Raw genomic sequence first — 19977 nt, 5'->3', positions numbered from 1 at the left:
TTGATTGGGGATGGAATAATATGTATAAATCAGAGGCTGAAATTAATGTTACTTAAAGATGCTTGGGAGCAGAGTTGGAAGCACATTCTACTTTAAACCATTTAACCTGATTAAGAAACTAAAATATTCTTGCTAATTTGGAAAATACACTTGATGTTTAAAATTTCCTAAAAGGTAGCTGTCCTCCTACCTTTATGATGGATATTGGATGATCTCAGTCAAAAAGCCTAGTTATTACCATAAGAAAAAGTCCTGCAAGAAAGCACATGTTGCCACTTTACTCATTATTGAAGTGCCCTTATGACTGTCAGAGAAAACAGGTGAGATGCTAGGGCAGGCAGAGAGAGAGAGATCAAAGTGTTTTGTTTACTTCTTTGAAATCTTGTAGTACTTACTATTTACTGTGCATACTTCTTGATTCATGCTGAAAATTGGAATTCACCCATGTCTCTCTTTTTCCTGTCTAAGATGCAGATTGGGCACATTTTGTTAACTCCATCAATCCCTGCCCCCACGCATTAGCGCATGCACACGTATACCTAGCCAGTGGAAAAGAAAAAAGAGTTACTCACATTCATCCATTTTACAAAGATTTCCAGGCTGCAATGGGAGGGCTTTACCTCTCCCTGAAGGATGAATAAATAGGTAGCTTTTCTGACAACCTGTTCACAAACTGAAGTGAAAACTGAGACCAAGGTCTTGCTCTACTGGCACTTATGAGATCCACTCCTGGCAACATGGAGAGAATAGTCATTTGCCTGATGGTCATCTTCTCTGGGACAGTGGCCCACAAGTCAAGCTTCCAAGGGCAAGATCGCCTTTTTATTAGACTGCGTCAACTAATAGACATTGTTGATCAGCTGAAAAACTATGTGAATGACTTGGTAAGGCCATACTGGGCACAATAAAATTCAAATAATATTCTTCAGTTACTATAAAAGGAGCTTTTTGACATAAAAATAACTCAGAACTAATTTTCTTTTGCTCTAGGATCCTGAATTTCTGCCAGCTCCAGAAGATGTAAAGGTAAGACCAGTTGAATTTGTGAAAATGCATTTGATAAAAGTTTTAAAATCCAATTAAGGAAGGCATTAACATGATTATTTAGAAATAGACTTACTATCAACGAATTTTGTGATTTAATAATTAGTTATTAAATAATATATTTACTATATAGTTATTTCTAATTTGCCCAAATATTCATTGATTTACCAACAAGCCAATCTATAAAACATTACATACCTTATATGATATATTTTTATCTTCAAGTATCTCTGAGAGTATTCCCAAGTAGTACTGTTGAGACAGAAAAACAAAACTAGAAAATAAATCTATACTATGATCATTTTCTGAACAAGGACCAAGTAATTACATTTTAAGAGTCTGTGCATAAAAGTTCTTGAGCCTTCTCTGTAAAGCTATGAAACATAGACACAAGCCATAGAAGCAGAATTCAGTTTTTGATAATTAGAAAGGAAGGGAGAAAGAAAGAAAGAAAGGCAGAAAGGAAGGAAGAGTAAAAGGGAGAGAGAGAAAGAAGGAATAAAACGAGAAGGAAAGAAAGAAAGAGTAGATTACAGAACAGCATGGAGTAATACTGGTATGGAAATCAAGGCTATTCTTTACAATATAATTCCCATATACCTTGGCCTGAATGGGTCTTGTCTTCGGCCTTCGGTGAGGTCTTTTGAAAGGACAATTTTCAACAACTCATCCCGTTATCTTAAGCCATTTAAATCCATGAGGTCCCAGGAAGAAAAGGCGTAGCATGTAGTCCAAGAGTACTGTGTGCTGATCTTTCCCTTGGTAACTTCTATCTAGTCTTAATGTTTGGTATCCTGAGGATATAAATGCATTTGGGGGAAACAGTTTCACTGTCACAGAGCTTTAACTGCATAAATTAGAATAACTACAAAAGTACTACCAGTAATTAGGACACTACAAAGGGGAGACTTATGAAGATACATTGCAAAGAAAACAATTATCGTAAATGACTCTGTAAAAGTTTAGAAAGTGAATGAGTCACAACTATTGCTTTTCTCTAAAATTCACTCTCTGTCTCTGAACCTAACCACTCTCATTTACTAAGTCCTTTTCTAATAAGCAGCATCTAAAATGAAAGTAGCACATTCAGCTTATTGGAAAGACTTTTTCAAAAAGTAAGTCTGTTTCTTAATGTCCTAATTATCCAAACAAGTATTTTTCAGCATCTTATGTCCTTTGTGTAACTGCTGTGGTTAGAGTCCTTTCTGGAGTTTCTTAGCTGCAGTCTATGACTTGCAAAATAAGAAAAATATCCCATTTTCTAACTTAAGTTGATCCAGTGGGTACTCTCTTTACATGCTTTGTTAAAGCAGATGTTTTTTATCTTAATCATAATGACAGGATTTTGTCTCAGTGACATTGTGTCTATCTTATAATCAGATCAAGCAATGCTACTATGATACAAGTGAATAATGGTATAACTAAGATTTTAAGCCATGCTGGCAGGCAAACCCTGGAGAGAAGAAAATAGATCAAGGTCATAGTAGCGTTATATCAAGTTTTCAGGACTTGCATCAAAGCAGAGTCTATCAGAGATTTTAAAAGATTAAAAAATTCAATGACAACAAATTCATTAAAATGTTGCATATAAATGTTGACAGTGATTATCTAAGGTTGCTAATTGGCCTCACCAGGTATCTTTCTTTCTATTTCTAATTATATAACCAGTGGTGCTCATCTGGTGGTGACTTTGCCCTCTGAGAACATTTGGCATTATCTGGAAAACTTTCTGGTTGCCACAGTTGTGTGTGTGGAGGTTTCTAGTGGCATCTAGTAGGTGGAGGCCAGGGATGCTACTAAACATTCTAGAATGCACAGGACAGCCCTAACAACAAAGAATTATCTATCCCTAAATGTCAACAGTGCGACTACTGAGAAACCCTGATATAAACCTAGTTTGTAAGCGGGACAAAGGTAATTTTACCCCATTGGCAAAACTTCCTAGTATGAATGGCCAGGGCTTTCTTTGGAAAAAAAGCTACACAGGTCAAAAGGAAATTGTAAGGAGGCAAGTATTTTCAAATATTCAATTGCAATCAACAAAGCCAAGCGCACCTACTTGCAAAAGCAGCTCTTGACTGTTCTCTGGCTAAAGAGAAGAGTGGTTACTCTTGCTTTTGATTTCCTGACTGCTTCCTCTATTCTGCAAAACTAATGCTTCCAGGTGTTAGAGGATGAGGGAAGCAAAGCCTTGCCCTCTGAGTCTGCAGACGGCAAAGGGAAGCAGTGGTTCTGCTCCCACGTGGTGGTGCTGCACATGAACTCAGGGTCATCCTGAGTGACAGGGCACCTGCAGCAGCCCCAGTCAAGATTGACCTCTCTACTCCCTGTCTCAGTGCATCCTTAAAGCAGTTAGCAGGGCAGCTTCTCTGCTTCTTTTCCTGTTTGAGGCTGCCTTTGATGTGCATCTGAAGCTGAATCCAGCAGCTGTTTGTCCTGGACCACGGACTGCCAGGGACAGCTGTGCTGCTTGCAGAAAGCACAAAGCAAAATTCCACTGTGTATTGACACAGGTGAGCAAGGAAGCGCAGTAGAGATAGCACAGCAGCATCAGTAGGAGCATTGGCGTCCAGATGCCATTCAGACGTATTCAGAAAGGCTTTCTCAGGTGCAAAATCTTTGCTCACTTGTCTTGACCACTCTTTGCAATATTGTCTTGAGGGAGTTCATTTCGTAGGCCTCTACACTTCTTTGGAACCTAGTTTTCTTTCAACATACACATGTTAATGTTAACTCAGCAAAATGGGCCTCTGTGAGAAATGCTGGTTTCTCAGATCATCACGGATGAAGCAGTTAGCGTTTTCAGTTTCAGCTGGAAAATTTACCTCTTTAAATATGAATATTATTTTTTTCCAGTAAGTTAAGCCGGTTGTGGTCAAAAAGAAGAGAAAAGAAAAAACTTCAACAAACATGAACATGTGGTTTTCAAGGAAAAAAAAGTGCTATAATTAACATTTATAAATAGTTTCTATTAAATAAGCATTTTGGCAAACATATGTAAAGGACATTATTTCACCCTTATGACAGGCAAGCCGCTCTGATATAAGGAAACCAGATAAGCTGGTTTTCGGCTTGTGGCTACGTATGCAAAGCAAATCTGATGGGGTTGTGTCTTAAAGGTGCATGTTATTAACCAACATTCATATTGGGTAAGCATATAGGCTGGAAAATGCAAAGCAGGCCAGATGCTATTTTCAGCTGATTGTCCATGGGAAGATTCAGGTAATATTGTTGTATATATGATGGGCCTTGTAGGAACTGAGAGAAGTTGCAGCTTCTGGATACATGGCAGTAGCTTCATGCACGTTGGTAAAATGAAGATAAAGCAACTTTGTTGGGGGGTTGGGGAGAACAGCATCATACACAGGCATTTGCTGAAAGAAAAAATTAACCTGAATACAAGTTCTCAGATCAGTGTGAAAATGATTCCAACAAGTCAGTATACATTTTGTTCTTCCAGTAAATTCCATTTCACTTTCAGTTCAATTTCTAAGATTCTGATTTATTCACTAGCCACTGGTTATTTGACTAAACCAAGAATCAACTTTTTGATCCATGATCTACCCAATTCACCATGCTCTGAGACATTACTCTTACTTTATAAGGGACAGTCTTCCCTCCCTTGTGGGTGCGGGGGTGGGGAGGGCACATCTCAGATTCTATTCCTCAAGCACTTGATTCAGGCAGATCCCACCCTGACTGACTTGAGAGTGTGAATGGGATTTTAGAAAAGTCGCACATGGTCTACGGCAGGTGGACTCTATCTTAGATGTGGAATGTACCATCTGAGGTAGGCACCCATTTCATTTCCCCAAAGGAGGGGTTTTAAACTCACTTAATTCATTTGTCCACTCTGCAAATATTTGTTGAGCATCCACTAGCATTCACTATGCCAGGCATTGTACAGGAAAGGTGTTGTTCAAGACATATATGTCACTATTAGAAACTCCTATGTACACTGAAGAGAGAAACTGACAAATGAAACAATTTTTAATCAGACTACCACAGCATAGGGGCTTCCCTGGTGGCTCAGATGGTAAAGAATTTGTCTGTAACGCAGGAGACCCAGGTTTGATTCCTGGGTTGGGAAGATCCCCTAGAGAAGGAAATGGCAACCACTCCAGTATTCTTGCCTGGAGAATTCCATGAACAGAGGAGCCTGGTGGGCTACAGTCCATGGGGTCACAAAGAGTTGGACATGACTGAATGACTAACACACCATAGCATAATTCACCCAAAGCTGCCACAAGCCATAATGTAACTCTCAGAGTGTCATAATTTATAACGTGTGTTCTGCAACCAAACTAACGCTCCCAGAAACACCAAGAGTTCTGCCCAACACTCAAACCGCAAAATGACAGGAGGATAGAACTGTGGCAAAGTGAGGCTTCATCTTCTTGTCTGTGAGACAGGGAAACGTCCTCTCGCCTCTAACACGGGGGAATTTCACATGATAAGAGTCTCCTCTTCAGCCCAAAGATTAAGTAGGACATGAATCATTCCTCATTTGTCTGCTGAAATGAATGTGATCCAAGGCACTGCAGGAAAAAAGGATTGCGAAGGTAATTTTTACTTTCTGAATGACTTTCATTAACCTGCACACAAATAATTTCTCTTTCAGAGACACTGTGAGCGGTCAGCTTTTTCATGTTTTCAGAAGGTTCAACTAAAGTCAGCAAATAATGGAGACAACGAAAAGATAATCAACATATTAACTAAACAGCTGAAGAGGAAACTGCCTCCCACAAATGCAGGGAGAAGACAGAAACATGAACTAGTAAGACTGTCATTTGTCATCTATCTTATTTGTGCTTATTAACTGTATCTATTACTTTATACAATTTCACACACACACACACACACACACACACACACTCACACACACGCAGCCAGAGCCTCCAGTGCCTTCCTTCCAGTTACATGTTACACCTTCTCATAGAGTGTTTTGAGAAGTGAAATCACCTCTTTTTAGTCCACAGACCTGAAAGTACTAACAGCCAATTAGAATTTGCTAATGGTCTCTAGTAGCTGAAAGAAGTTAATATAGCTTTCTGAGGTGAGGAAGTCATTAGGCAGAGGATCCAACTGTGACTTAAGAATTAAAAAATATTCTCCTCTCATTATACGATCACATATAACTTGCAATTTTATTAATAAGAGCTAGACCCTAGCTTTCCTACAAGAAAAGAGACAGCCTTCAAGACACCAGGATAAATCTCAATCTCTGCCTTCCTCTTTTAAAAAATATTACCGTCCTATATAATTGCAGAGTCAGTGCTACAATTTAAAGTGATAGACACCATTATTTGGCTAGGGAATTTCAATATTCCGTAGTTTTGGGGGTCCTGAGAATCTTCTGTATATTTCCTCTTATGCCAACTCATGAGCAATGCTGATAATCTCGTAACTCAAGCACTAATCAAAACCACTGGATGAACACATAAGATAAATTACTGGAATTTTTTTCTCTCCCTCTTCTAAGGGATTGCACATGTAAGCAAATGAACTCTTAATTACAATATCAAAATGATTTTTATTTCCTTTGATTGCTTGGCAAGGTTAGAATGTGAAAAGTATCTCTCCAAAATTTTTCTCAAGAAGGAAAGAGCTGAGCCTGTCTCTGAAACAGATATCAAAGAAACAAAACGGTAGTGCTGGAACTGAACTTAGAACTATTCAGTGAAGCACCTTCATCTGAATGATGCGAAAGCGAGACCAAGGATGTTAAGTGACTTGTCCCAAGCCCCACAAATGTTAAGTGCCATTATAAGAATTAGAACTTAAATCTCTTATCTTTCAAACACCTCTCACCACAACACCAAACTGGCATTAGAGATGCTCAATAGTAAGCAATTGTCTGGTGTCTGGTATTCTAATAGGAATAGGATAAAAAACATAAAAAAGATTTTTTTTAAAAAGAAATATAAGTGGGCAATACACATGTAAAGAATTGTTTAATGTCCTCATGAACAAATAAATGCAAGTTAAGAAAAGAAATCTTATTTTTTTCCGATTAAAAAATTTTAACAATGCCCAATAATGGTAAGAATATTCTATATGAATAGAGATAAAATAGTTTAATAATGTACTTCAAAAGCCTTAAAATATTTTATCATTTTTACTTATTAATTCTACTTTTAGTAGTTTATTAAATAAAATAAAGAATTATATGAAAAATTACTCAGAGATATTCACTGCAGCACTGTATACAATAGTGAAAAGTTAGGAGTAATCTATGTGTCCAAAATTAGTAACACTTCAATTCTATGTATGAATACAAAGCAACCATTATGGGCTATATTTTTGAAGAATATTTAATATGTAGGAAATGCTTGTGATATGTTAAGTATAAAAAAGGCAAATTAATAACCAATGTAAAAAAAATAACCAATGTAAATATAAATGCAAAGAAAAAAATTACCAGGAGGACACATATCAAAATATTGCAGTTATTATCTCTGAGATTAGGATGCCAAGTGATTTTTCTCACTGTTATTTTCTGAACTATTTCATGTGTTTTTCAAATTTTTTTCAGTGTACATGATTTATGTCTCTAATTGGAAAACATAAAATTTGAATGAACATTTTACTGAGTAGGAAAAACATTTTAGAGAAAATTATTACTCTTTCATTGATTTCTAGACATGTCCTTCTTGTGATTCTTATGAGAAAAAACCACCCAAGGAATACCTAGAAAGACTGAAATCACTCATCCAAAAGGTATATAACAAATTACATTTGATTTTCTATTTCATCCTTACCCAGATGGCTTCTTAAGTTGAGGTTACTCATGATATTCTATTTTCACAGATGATTCATCAGCATCTGTCCTAGAACACATGGGATATGAAGGTTCCTGAAGATATCACTTGAAGCCGGACACTATATTGCATACTTTAACACAGCAGTGAAACTCACTTCTTGGTATTCCAAGTGGACAAGTACAATGTATAAGTGATGTGGGGAACACTCAGATGAGTGTTCAAGGTCAGGATTATTTCTCCAAACTCACTATGCAGTACTTCAGTTCGATCTACATGCTCTGTTTAGTCAACTTGAAAAGATTTTCTACTCAATTTGAGTCTGATTTCTTATGTTATAGATTTCTATGGCTTCTAAAGTTTTTACTTTATCTTACTGCTCATCTATGACACTTCTTGGAGAAGCTTAAAAATTTTAACCAAAAATTCAGTTTGGGAATTTGTTGATCTTATATTAACCTTGATCTTGATTGCAAAAAGAATGAGGTTTCTGATGATCAAAACTTAAAAGGTGTAATACCTTCATTCAATCTGAAAAATATAGAAGCATAGGGTGAAAATAAAAGTTGAAGCCTTTGTACTTTTAAGTGTTTAAAATCGATATCTGACTAAGTGTTTAAAATCTATACCTGAAGAGGTTGTTTTTTTTTTAATCTCAGAATGTCTAACATATAAATATGCGATTTATTTATGTACCTGGGGGATAGCTTTACCAGATGGCTCCCAAAGTTTTGACTTCTTTATTGGAATCTGTCAAAAATATTTTAATACTATACATATGAATGTATTTACAGAATAGACTCTTCTGGACTTTTTTCCTCTAAATGGGTATAATAGTACCTTCCCCAACTCAAGTCCCTTTATCAGTTAACATTCTAAGCCTTTGGAAATGGCAATTAAAATCGGTAGAGGGACATACATTAGATGGTCTTCTGGAACCAAACAGAATTTTAAAAATCTTGTAGCTCTCTTCTTAAATTGTTATAAAGACTGTATGGGAGTGAGCTTCCTTTCTTTCTGCTTTTTAAACAGACAGACATTTCGTGTTTGTATGTTCTGCATAAGGCAAATTCAGTCACCTATACAAAGTCAAGATCAGAAGACAAATCAGGAGTCCAGGACTCCTAGTAGAAAACAGACTTTTGCATAAGCATCCCAATCTTTACTATCAATCATGGGTAGTAAAAACAAGCAACTTGCTCTAACTGCCGTTTCATATCAAGTCCAGCAGTTTATTTAAATATAAAGTTAAAAACGCTAGAAAAATTTTCACTAGAATGTTATAAGCTATTTGAAAATCTCTTATTGTTAAAGTAGCTGTGAGTGTGCAAGAGGACGTTGTATGGAAAATGCTTTACACTCTTAAGAAGAAAATGATCTACTTAAAAATATTTTTTGGACAAGTATAGATAATTTATGGTTCTAAAATGTATGTTAGGAATCAGTATTTCATCAACCCTCAATGAGATGTGTGATCATCAGAAACAGGGTGTTCTGTTTTAGATTTTTAAAATGTTATTACAAAGAAATCATATGCATTGTGATCATAATACGCATCTAAACCTGCCTCAGCATCAGGCCAGGTTGTTGGGAAATAGTGGAAAGTGTTAGCATGAATTTGACTTGGGAAAGATGGAGTCCTTATTTCTAATTTCTGGCTTTATAGTTGTTGGTTTCTTTGACACTGTGATTTTATATTTAAAACAATGTATTTATTTTGGTGTGTTTACTGTTAAAAACCTCTGTTTTAATCCTTTTGACCAGAAATTCTACCTTAAAAGTAAAAATAATTTAATGGGGCGAGTTTTAAACTGAGTTTAAAGATTCAGGTAAACACCCTGACAACACCGCAAGGAAAGCAGTGCATCAGAATATGCAAGATGAAGAAGTGAGACTCAAAATGCTGCGTCTTCACTACTCTGTGTTCAAGACCAGCCTCCAAAAGGATCTGGGGCTGATCTGTCACAATTGCTGTTCACATATGGATGGTGATACAATAGACCTGAAATCTCACTGGATATGAAGTTATGGTCACTTGCTTAAATTGTTTTGGTTTCCATCTCTTTTTGTGTAGAATAAGGGTGTTGGACTTAGTCTCTAAGGAATAGTCTATCTTTTTTGAGCTTTATATGTCTATGAGTCTCTAAAGTTCTGGATACTCTCACAGGAACATCTGACCACAGCTCTGAGTAAAACTTTCTACTGAACCGATCATTTGTTCAACATTATTTCAACAGCGTTTTTAGCAACACTTGCTGCAGGGACAAAGGATATGTTTCCAAAAAAAAAAAAAAAAAAACAAAAAACGGGAGAGAAGGAAAAAAGAAAGAAGGGAGAAAGAAAGAAAGGAAGGAAAGAAAGAAGGCAGGGAGGAAAGAGAAAGAGGTTTCTCTAGGTCATGGGGGTTCAGGGAAAATTAATCATGACTTTTACCATTTTAGCTGAAAGTGTCTTCTTTGGACACATAAAATTATAGCATTATTATTATTATTGCTCTATTGTATTATTACATTTGCATCTGAAAATTAGCTTTAATATGAATTATGTACTTTATAACTTAATGATTATTTATTATATATTTGGTTTTAAATGTTTATGTTCATGGCTTCTTATTTAAGACCTGGTCATATTAAATACTACCCAGTCAGTACAACTGTCTTTTGTGATTCCCTGGAAACCTGTAATTTAAAAGTTTCAGTAGAAAATAAAAGATGATCCTTAGTTTCTGAGAGCATGAAGTTTTTACATGTATATAATAAAGACAATCTTTTCTCCTTACATACTTTCACTGAAATAGGACTTTCCTCTTTCTGTCCCTACTTCAAGGACACTACTTCCTGTGCAGCTCTCCAAGAGCAATTGAAGATATCCTTCCTAACACCTATTGCACGCATATTCTTGCACAAAACTCATTTCTCCTTGGAAGTTTGTCCCATCTAACTTTGCTGTCCCCTTACTTTTTATTGATGATTGTCATCTTCTGAACACTCCTCCATGTTCACCGAGGACTCAGGCATTCTTTTCCTGAATCAAATTTATTCCATCACCCGGGGTGACTTCAGTGACCATGAGGAGGATTCCACCAACACTATGGTGCTGCTGCTGCTGCTAAGTCACGTCAGTCGTGTCCGACTTTGTGCGACCCCATAAACGGCAGCCCACCAGGCTCTGCCGTCCCTGGGATTCTCCAGGCAAGAACACTGGAGTGGGTTGCCATTTCCTTCTCCAATGCATGAAAGGGAAAAGTGAAAGTGAAGTCGCTCAGTCGTGTCTGACTCTTTGCAACCGCATGGACTGCAGCCTACCAGGCTCCTCCATCCATTGGATTTCCCAGGCAAGAGTACTGGAGTGGGGTGCCACCAACACTATAGCTTCTCAGAAACTTGAGTGCCTCAGTTTCAAATATGGGCATCTTTTACTCTATCATCAGATCACTCCCATGGCCATGTACCAGACTATAGCACTTGGAACCAGTCTCTGTCTGAAATCTTTATATATAAAATGCCATCACCTGCTAGTCCCTTTGCTCTCAAACTGCCCTCCTTCTACTAATGTGTCCTGAGACTTAACATGATAGCCAGGCCTTCACCCTATTGATTCTCTCAGTTTATTAGTTCCCCTCTTTCCCCACTGAGCCTGGGCCCCTGATCAAACCCTTGAACTTCAGATCCAGCAACACACACGATCTCGTTCTTCTCAAGGACCTGCCTACAAACTCCCTACCTAGACGTCTGTCTTGCTTCCCTAATCCAGCTTCAGTCACTGGCTCTGGCCCCTTACCTTTGGAGACCCTCATTAACTCCCCTATCTGGCTTACTGGAGTCACTTCTCCACTTCACTCTCAGCTCAAAACACTCACCTGCTTTCAATATCTACCTCCATCTACTCTAGTCCACAGGTTAGTGTGGGCATGGCCTCACCTCATGTGGAAAAGGGAGGTTAGGGTATTCATGTAAAGTCAAGCTCACTGAAAGAGTAGTCTACACATGTGTCTAGACAATCTTATCTCCTATCCACGTCAAACCATTATCATCTGATTCTACCCAAACCACACATTACCAGTGTATCATTAAAACTGTCCTTTCTCTGATCAACAATGACCTCCAAATTACCCAGCTCACAAATGTGTCTAAATCCTTATTTTACTTGATCTCATTGTGATCTTTGCTACCTTTGATTACTCTCTCCTTTCCCTCTTTAACTGTGGAGGCTGCTGTTTATCCTCCTGCTTGTTTAACTCTCTGACCATATATTCTCAGTGTCAGTTGTTGGTTTGCTTTCCTGTGGCTCTGCTTGGAAGATGATGTTCTTGAGGATTCTATCCCTGGGCACCTTTTCACTGTAAGTCTTTTCCTTCAACAGTCAAATAAGTTCCTGTTGTTTTCAGTTCAGTTCAGTCACTCAGTCATGTCTGACTCTTTGCAACCCCATGAACTGCAGCACGCCAGGCCTCCCTGTCCATCACCAACTCCCAGAATCCACCCAAACCCATGTCCATCGAGTCGATGATGCCATCCAACCATCTCATCCTCTGTCATCCCCTTCTCCTCCTGCCCTCAATCTGCCCCAGCATCAGGGTCTTTTCAAATGAGTCAGCTCTTCAGATCAGATTGCCAAAGTATTGGAGTTTCAGCTTCAACATCAATCCTTCCAATGAACACCCAGGACTGATCTTTAGGATGGACTTGTTGGATCTTGTTGCAGTTCAAGGGACTCTCAAGAGTCTTCTTCAACACCACAGTTCAAAACCATCAATACTTTGGTGCTCAGCTTTCTTTATAGTCCAACTCTCACATCCATACATGACCACTGGAAAAACCATAGATTTGACTAGATGGACCTTTGTTGGCAAAGTAATGTCTCTGCTTTTTAATAGGCTGTCTAGGTTGGTCATAACTTTCCTTCCAAGGAGTAAGTGTCTTTTAATTTCATGGCTGCAATCACCATCTGCAGTGATTTTGGAACCCAGAAAAATAAAGTCAGCCACTGTTTCCATTGTTTCCCCATCTATCTGCCATGAAGTGATGGGACTGGATGCCATGATCTTAGTTTTCTGAATGTTGAGCTTTAAGCCAACTTTTTCACTCTCCTCTTTCATCAAGAGTCTCTTTAGTTCTTCTTCACTTTCTGCCAAAGGGTGGTGTCATCTGCATATCTGAGGTGATTGATATTTCTCCCAGCAATCTTGATTCCAGCTTGTGCTTCATCCAGCCCAGCATTTCTCGTGATGTACTCTGCATATAAGTTAAAGAAGCAGGGTGACAATATACAGCCTTGACGTATTCCTTTTCCTATTTGGAACCAGTCTGTTGTTCCATGTCCAGTTCTAACTGTTGCTTCCTGACCTGCATACAGGTTTCTCAAGAGGCAGGTCAGGTGGTCTGTTATGCCCATCTCTTTCAGAAATTTCCACAGTTTATTGTGATCCACACAGTCAAAGGCTTTGGCATAGTCAATAAAGCAGAAATAGATGTTTTTCTGGAACTCTCTTGCTTTTTTGATGATCCATTGGATGTTGGCAATTTGATCTCTGGTTCCTCTGCCTTTTCTAAACCAGCCTGAACATCTGGAAATTCACGGTTCATGTATTGCTGAAGCCTGGCTTGGAGAATTTTAAGCATTACTTTACTAGCATGTGAGATGAGTGCAATTGTGTGGTAGTTGGAGCATTCTTTGGCATTGCCTTTCTTTGGGGTTGGAATGAAAACTGACCTTTTCCAGTCCTGTGGCCACTGCTGAGTTTTCCAAATTTGCTGGCATATTGAGTGCAGCACTTTTACAGCATCATCTTTCAGGATTTGAAATAGCTTAACTGGAATTCTATCACCTCCCCTAGCTTTGTTCGTAGTGATGCTTCCTAAGGCCCACTTGACTTCACATTCCAGAATGTCTGGCTCTAGGTGAGTGATCACACCATCGTGATTATCTGAGTCTTGAAGATCTATTTTGTACAATTCTTCTGTGTATTCTTGCCACCTCTTCTCAATATCTTCTGCTTCTGTTAGGTCCCTACAATTTCTGTCCTTTATTGAGCCCATCTTTGCATGAAATGTTCCCTTGGTATCTCTAATTTTCTTGAAGAGATCTCTAGTCTTTCCTGTTCTATTGTTTTCCTCTATTTCTTTGCACTGATGGCTGAGGAAGGCTTTCTTATCTCTCCTTGCTATTCTTTGGAACTCTGCATTCAGATGCTTATATCTTTCCTTTTCTCCTTTGCTTTTTGCTTCCTGTCTTTTCACAGCTATTTTAAGGTCTCCTTAGACAGCCACTTTGCTTTTTTGCATTTCTTTTTCTTGGGGACGTTCTTGATTCCTGTCTCCTGTACAATGTCACGAACTTCCTTTCATAGTTCATCAGGCACTCTGTCTATCATATCTAGTCCCTTAAATCTATTTCTCACTTCCACTGGATAAGTCATAAGGGATTTGATTTAGGTCATACCTGAATGGTCTAGCGGTTTTCTCTACTTTCTTCAATTTATGTCTGAATTTGGCAATAAGGAGTTCATGATCCTAGGAATGGGTGAATTTAACTCAGATGACCATTATATCTACTACTGTGGGCAGGAATCCCTTAGAAGAAATGGAGTAGCCATCATAGTCAACAGAAGAGTCCAAAATGCAGTACTTGGATGCAATCTCAAAAACAACAGAGTGATCTCTGTTCATTTCCAAGGCAAACCATTCAGTATCACGGTAAATCAAGTCTATGCCCCAACCAGTAACACTGAAGAAGCTGAAATTGAACAGTTCTATGAAGACCTACAAGACCTTCTAGAACCAACACCCAAAAAAGATGTCCTTTTCATCACAGGGGACTGAAATACAAAAAGTAGGAAGTCAAGAAACACGTGGAGTAACAGACAAATTTGGCCTTGGAGTGCAGAATGAAGCAGGGCAAAGGCTAATAGAGTTTTGCCAAGAGAACACACTGGTCATAGCAAACACCCTCTTCCAACAACACAAGAAAAGACTCTACACATGAACATCACCAGATGGTCGACGCTGAAATCAGATTGATTATATTCTTTGCAGCCTGTTGTTTTAGATAACCCTGTACATGTCATTGACCCCTAAATCTACAGATAAAGGCTATTCCTCTCTACTAATTTCCAGGCCCTTATGGGAGATGTTCATGTTTATCTCCAGGCTCTTCACCTTTATCTCACATGCCAAAATTGATCTCATCACTTTCCCCAACTTCCACAACCTTCTTTGTTTTCCAGCTCTCCCTGATCTTTGTCATTTCTATTATTTTTTTAATTTTCTTTTTTGATTTATTTTTACTGAGGTAACACAGGTTTAGAACATTTTATATTTCATGTGTACAATAATATATTTTGACTTATGTATAACCTGTAATATGCTCACCACCAAAAATTTAGTTTCCATCTGTCACCATACATAAGGTCCCCGTTACCCATTTCACCCTCCCCCTCCTGCCTTTTCCATTCCAGTACCACTGCTCCTTCCTCTATACCTATGTTTCTGTTTTGATTTGGTTTGATTTGATCATTTATTTAGCCTTTGGTTTGCTTCTTTGTCTGTTTATAGCACGTCTGAGTGAAATCATATGGTATTTGACTTTCTCTGTCAGACTTATATTACTTAGCATAATACTCTCAAAGTTTATGCAGGTTGCTGGAAAAAAAAAAGATTCCATCCTTTATAGGCTGAGTAGAATTCCACTGTATACTATATCTACTTTATCTGTGCTTCTGTTTCATGGGCACTTAGGTTACATCCATATCTTGGCTATTATAAATAACGCTATGATGGCAGTGATCTCTAATCTTAATTGATGGGAACACATCTCCCAGCCTCCAAGACTCTCCCCTTCTCTCTCATACACTATATCCAATTCGCCACTGGGCTTTGCTATTTCTAACTTTTAAGTCCATCCTTTCATTTCTATTTCCTCTGCTATTGCCTTAATTCAGGTTTTCAACAATGGCTGCAATAAATTTTGTTGGGTTTCAGGCTTCTTGTCTCCTCTTTCCAATCTATCTCTACATGGCCACCAGAGTGATGTTTTAGAAAACTTAAGTATGATCAAATTCCCCCGTACTTAAAACTTTTCACTGGCTCTCCCTTGTATGGTGGTAGTGGTTTAGTTGCTAAGTTTTGTCTGAATCTTGCAACCCCATGGAATGTAGCCTGCCAGGTTCCTCTGTTCATGGGACTCTCCAGGCAAGAATACTAGAGTGGGTTGCCATTTCCTTCTCCACTCCCTTGTATAGCCCATGCATGGAGCAGGGGATAGAAAATCCTTTATTGTCTGCTCCACTCAGCTCCTACTTTGAATTTCACATTCCAGCCAATCTAAACTTTTTCTGTTTTCCTAGACATACCGCATTTGTTTTATCCCTCTGTGTGTTTTTACTTGCAGTGACCTCTCCTCTATTATGTTTCCACTGTCTCTTTCAGTTCAGTTCAGTTCAGTTCAGTCGCTCAGTCATGCCTGACTCTTTGCGACCCCATGAATTGCAGCACGCCAGGCCTCCCTGTCCATCACCATCTCCCGGAGGTCACTCAGACTCACGTCCATCAAGTCCGTGATGCCATCCAGCCATCTCATCCTCTGTCATCCCCTTCTCCTCCTGCTCCCAATCCTTCCCAGCATCAGAGTCTTTTCCAATGAGTCAACCCTTCGCATGAGGTGGCCAAAGTACTGGAGTTTCAGCTTTAGCATCATTCCTTCCAAAGAAATCCCAGGGTCGATCTCCTTCAGAATGGACTGGTTGGATCTCCTTGCAGTCCAAGGGACTCTCAAGAGTCTTCTCCAACACCACAATTCAAAAGCATCAATTCTTCGGCGCTCAGCCTTCTTCACAGTCCAACTCTCACATCCATACATGACCACTGGAAAAACCATAGCCTTGACTAGACGGACATTAGTGGGCAAAGTAATTTCTCTGCTTTTGAATATACTATCTAGGTTGGTCATAACTTTTCTTCCAAGGAGTAAGCGTCTTTTAATTTCATGGCTGCAGTCACCATCTTCAGTGATTTTGGAGCCCCCCAAAATAAAGTCTGACACTGTTTCCACTGTTTTCCCATCTATTTCCCATGAAGTGATGGGATCGAATGCCATGATCTTCGTTTTCTGAATGTTGAGCTTTAAGCCAACTTTTTCACTCTCCTCTTTCACTTTCATCAAGAGGCTTTTTAGTTCCTCTTCAGCACCCAGAAAACCCCTGAAGTATCCATCAATATTCAACGTAGTCATCACTTCCTTTAGAAGGATTTCCATCATTGCCTTATTCTATCTCTGTGACAGTGTTAATCTCTCCCCACTTTCAGAAATTGAGCATACTTTGGTTATTAGACTTAATGTGGTATATACAACAATACACAGATTTATTGATTTATTTGTCTGCTTCCCTTCCAGAATATAAACTCTTTGGCATGAGAAACTGCATTTCACTAGCACAATGCCTTATATATATTAGATAACCCACAGTAGGAAATAGATGTTTACATAATTAAGTTGAACAAAACACACCCAGCTGGCTCAGTGGTAAAGAATACACCTACAATGCAAGAGATGTGGGATTGATCCCTGGGTCACAAAGATTCCTTGATGAAGGAAATGGCAACCCACTCTAGTATTATTGCCTGGAGAATCCCACAGACAGAGGAGCCTAGCGGGCTATGATCCTTGGAGTCGCAAAGAGCCTGACACGATTTAGCAACTAAGTTGTTGAAATGACGACAAAACACAAATACATGATTATGCATTGAAATTTCCCTTGAGACTTTTCTCTTTCACATTGAATTTAATTATCACCAAAGCCAGTGATAATTGACATCTGTTTTCAAAAAATATCTCTAGAATCCAGCTCCCACTTTATCCAGGCCCATACAAATTTCACCCAGATGATGGTATCTTCTTAAATAGTTTTCCTGCTTTGGCCCTTGCCTTTCACCAACATCTATTTGCAACCTGAATGATCCTTTAAAAACTAATCAGAATATGACATCTTTCGGCTGAAAACCTTCCAAAGGCTCACACCTCATTCATGTTAAAGGCAAAGCCTTACAACTGGGGCTACAAGGCCATGTCCCATCTACCGCTCATCTCTCTAACCTAATTTTCACTCTTCTTACTCAACTCCAGCCACACTGTCATTGTTTTCCAACACTCCAGCCACATTCCTACCTAAGTCATCTGCACTTTTTCCTTCCTTTGGAATGCTTTCCCACAAATGTCCATGTGGTCTATAGTCTCCTTCATTACCAGGTTCAGTTGTCATCTTCTCTCTACCAGGTCTTCTCTGACTATGGCTGTATTTTAAATTGCAACCCCTCAACATCCCTGCTTTATTTTTCCCCATAGTACTTACCATTCTGGACATATTGTTGTTGTTCAGTTGCTAAGTTGTGTCCAGCCCTTTGCAACCCCAGGGACTGCAGCATGCTAGGCTTCCCTGTCCTTTGCTATCTCCCTGAGTTTGTTCAAATGCAAGTGCACTGAGTTGGTGAGGCCATCAAACCATCTCATCCTCTGTCACCTCTTCTCTTGACCTCAATCTTTCCCAGCATCAGGGTCTTTTCCAATGAGTTGGCTCTTCACATTAGGTGGCCAAAGTATTGGAGATTCAGCTTGGGGATCAGCCCTTTCAATGAACAATCAGGGTTGATTTCCATCAGGATTGACTGGTCTGATCTCCTTGCAGACTAAGGGACTCTCAAGAGTCTTCTCCAGCACCACAGTTTGAAAACATCAGTTCTTCATTGCTCAGCCTTCTTTATGGTCCAACTCTCACAGCCTTACATGACTACTAGAAAAACCATAGCTTTGACTGTATGGATGTTTGTTGGCAAATTGGTCTCTGCTTTTTAGTACATTGTCTAAGCTCATCACAGCTTTTCTTCCAAGGAGAAAAGGTCTTTGAATTTCATGGCTATAGTCACCATCTGCAGTGATTATGGAGCCCAAGAAAATAAAACTTGTCGCTGTTTCTACTTTTACCCCACCCTTTTGCATTCCTATGGGATGTTCTCCTGCCACGTGTCCATGTGGCCCATTGCCTCACCTCCTTCATTACCATGTTCAGTTGTCATCTCTCCACCAGGTTTTCTCTGACTAAGGCTGTATTTTAAATCGCAACCCTCTCCATACATACCCCTGCTTTATTTTTCTCCATAGTACTTCCACTCTGGACATATATATTTTAAGAATTTATGTGTAGAATGTAAGCTTAATTCTACAGAGATTTGGTCTTTTTTGCTCACTGCTATATATCTGGCATCTAGAATGATGCCTTGAACATGGAAGGAACTCAGATATTTGTGGAAACTACTGGTGGGTTCTGCGACGGTTGGCATTCTGGGAATGCCAATGGAAACTACAGGTGGTTCTGTGAAGTTCTGCCATTAGGTATTTTTTGTTTGTTTAGGTATTGTTTTATTTCTAGGAAATGACTTTTTATTTTCCTGAAGCATTTTCTTGAGATCATCTTCCTACAAGAAGGGGTATTCTGCCCCCACTCCCAGCTTCAGCCATAATGGATGCCATCTGAGTTTTCTCAGGCAGCACAAAGCAGACCAAAATTGTCAAAAATAAATAAATAAAGAGAAGAGTTAAAAAATGAAAAGAGAAGAGCTAATGTAGACCTTTTTGAGGCATCTCTAAAGATACCCTCAAAAGATATCTGGAAACAGGATAACCCCTTCATCATGGGAGGGAACTCATTATAGGGAAATCTAAATGAAATCCAGTCAGACACTTCTTAGCGTGAGCAAGCCTGAGGAAACATTCTCGTAATTTTTTAATTGATCTCATTTCCTTAAAAATTTTTTTAAAAAACTTATTTTAATTGCTTTACAGACTTTTGTTTTCTGTCAAACCTCAACATGAATCAGCCATAGGTATATATATATTACCTTCCCCTTGAACCTCCCTCCCATCTCCCTCCCCATCCCACCCCTTTAGGTTGATACAGAGCTAGTGTTTGAGTTTCCTGTGCCATTGGGTTTTAATCCCCAATGCATAGGTTGCTTTCATGTTTTTATGCAAGTAGTATACTAATTTTTTTTCCCTTATAGCTTTTTCTTGACTTTTGGGTATCATGCATTTTCTGCAAATTTCCCCCCATCCTCTTATCAGATGTAACCACAGCTTTTATTTATTTTTGCAATTGGCCTTCTGAAATCCAAAAATTGGAAGA

The 19977-nt window shown here is 38.8% G+C and overlaps 1 protein-coding gene and 1 long non-coding RNA gene across 2 annotated transcripts; one reads left to right on the top strand and one right to left on the bottom strand.

Annotated features, from left to right (window-relative positions):
• On the bottom strand, positions 415–1800 carry LOC108637875. The gene is made up of 3 exons (XR_001919388.1): positions 1645–1800; positions 1243–1296; positions 415–539 (listed from the first exon to the last, which is right to left on the bottom strand). It is a non-coding gene; the product is annotated as an uncharacterized LOC108637875 (long non-coding RNA).
• Positions 674–8079, top strand: IL21 (interleukin 21). The gene is made up of 5 exons (XM_005691285.2): positions 674–884; positions 991–1026; positions 5666–5821; positions 7687–7764; positions 7855–8079. Exons 1-5 carry the CDS (start codon positions 717–719, stop codon positions 7876–7878), a joined length of 462 nt encoding a protein of 153 aa, XP_005691342.1. The 5' UTR covers positions 674–716; the 3' UTR covers positions 7879–8079.

Source organism: Capra hircus, chromosome 17, assembly GCF_001704415.2.
Source record: "Capra hircus breed San Clemente chromosome 17, ASM170441v1, whole genome shotgun sequence".
In the NCBI taxonomy this organism is placed as follows: Eukaryota; Metazoa; Chordata; class Mammalia; order Artiodactyla; family Bovidae; genus Capra; species Capra hircus.
Note: the sequence above shows the minus strand (reverse complement) of the source record. Positions and strands in the feature narration are given on the sequence as shown.

Coding starts and splice junctions, on each gene's coding strand:
- IL21 (XM_005691285.2), top strand. CDS start 717: ATGAGATCCACTCCTGGCAACATGGAGAGAATAGTCATTTGCCTGATG. Junction 885..990: donor AAAACTATGTGAATGACTTG/GTAAGGCCATAC, acceptor CTTTTGCTCTAG/GATCCTGAATTTCTGCCAGC. Junction 1,027..5,665: donor CAGCTCCAGAAGATGTAAAG/GTAAGACCAGTT, acceptor TTTCTCTTTCAG/AGACACTGTGAGCGGTCAGC.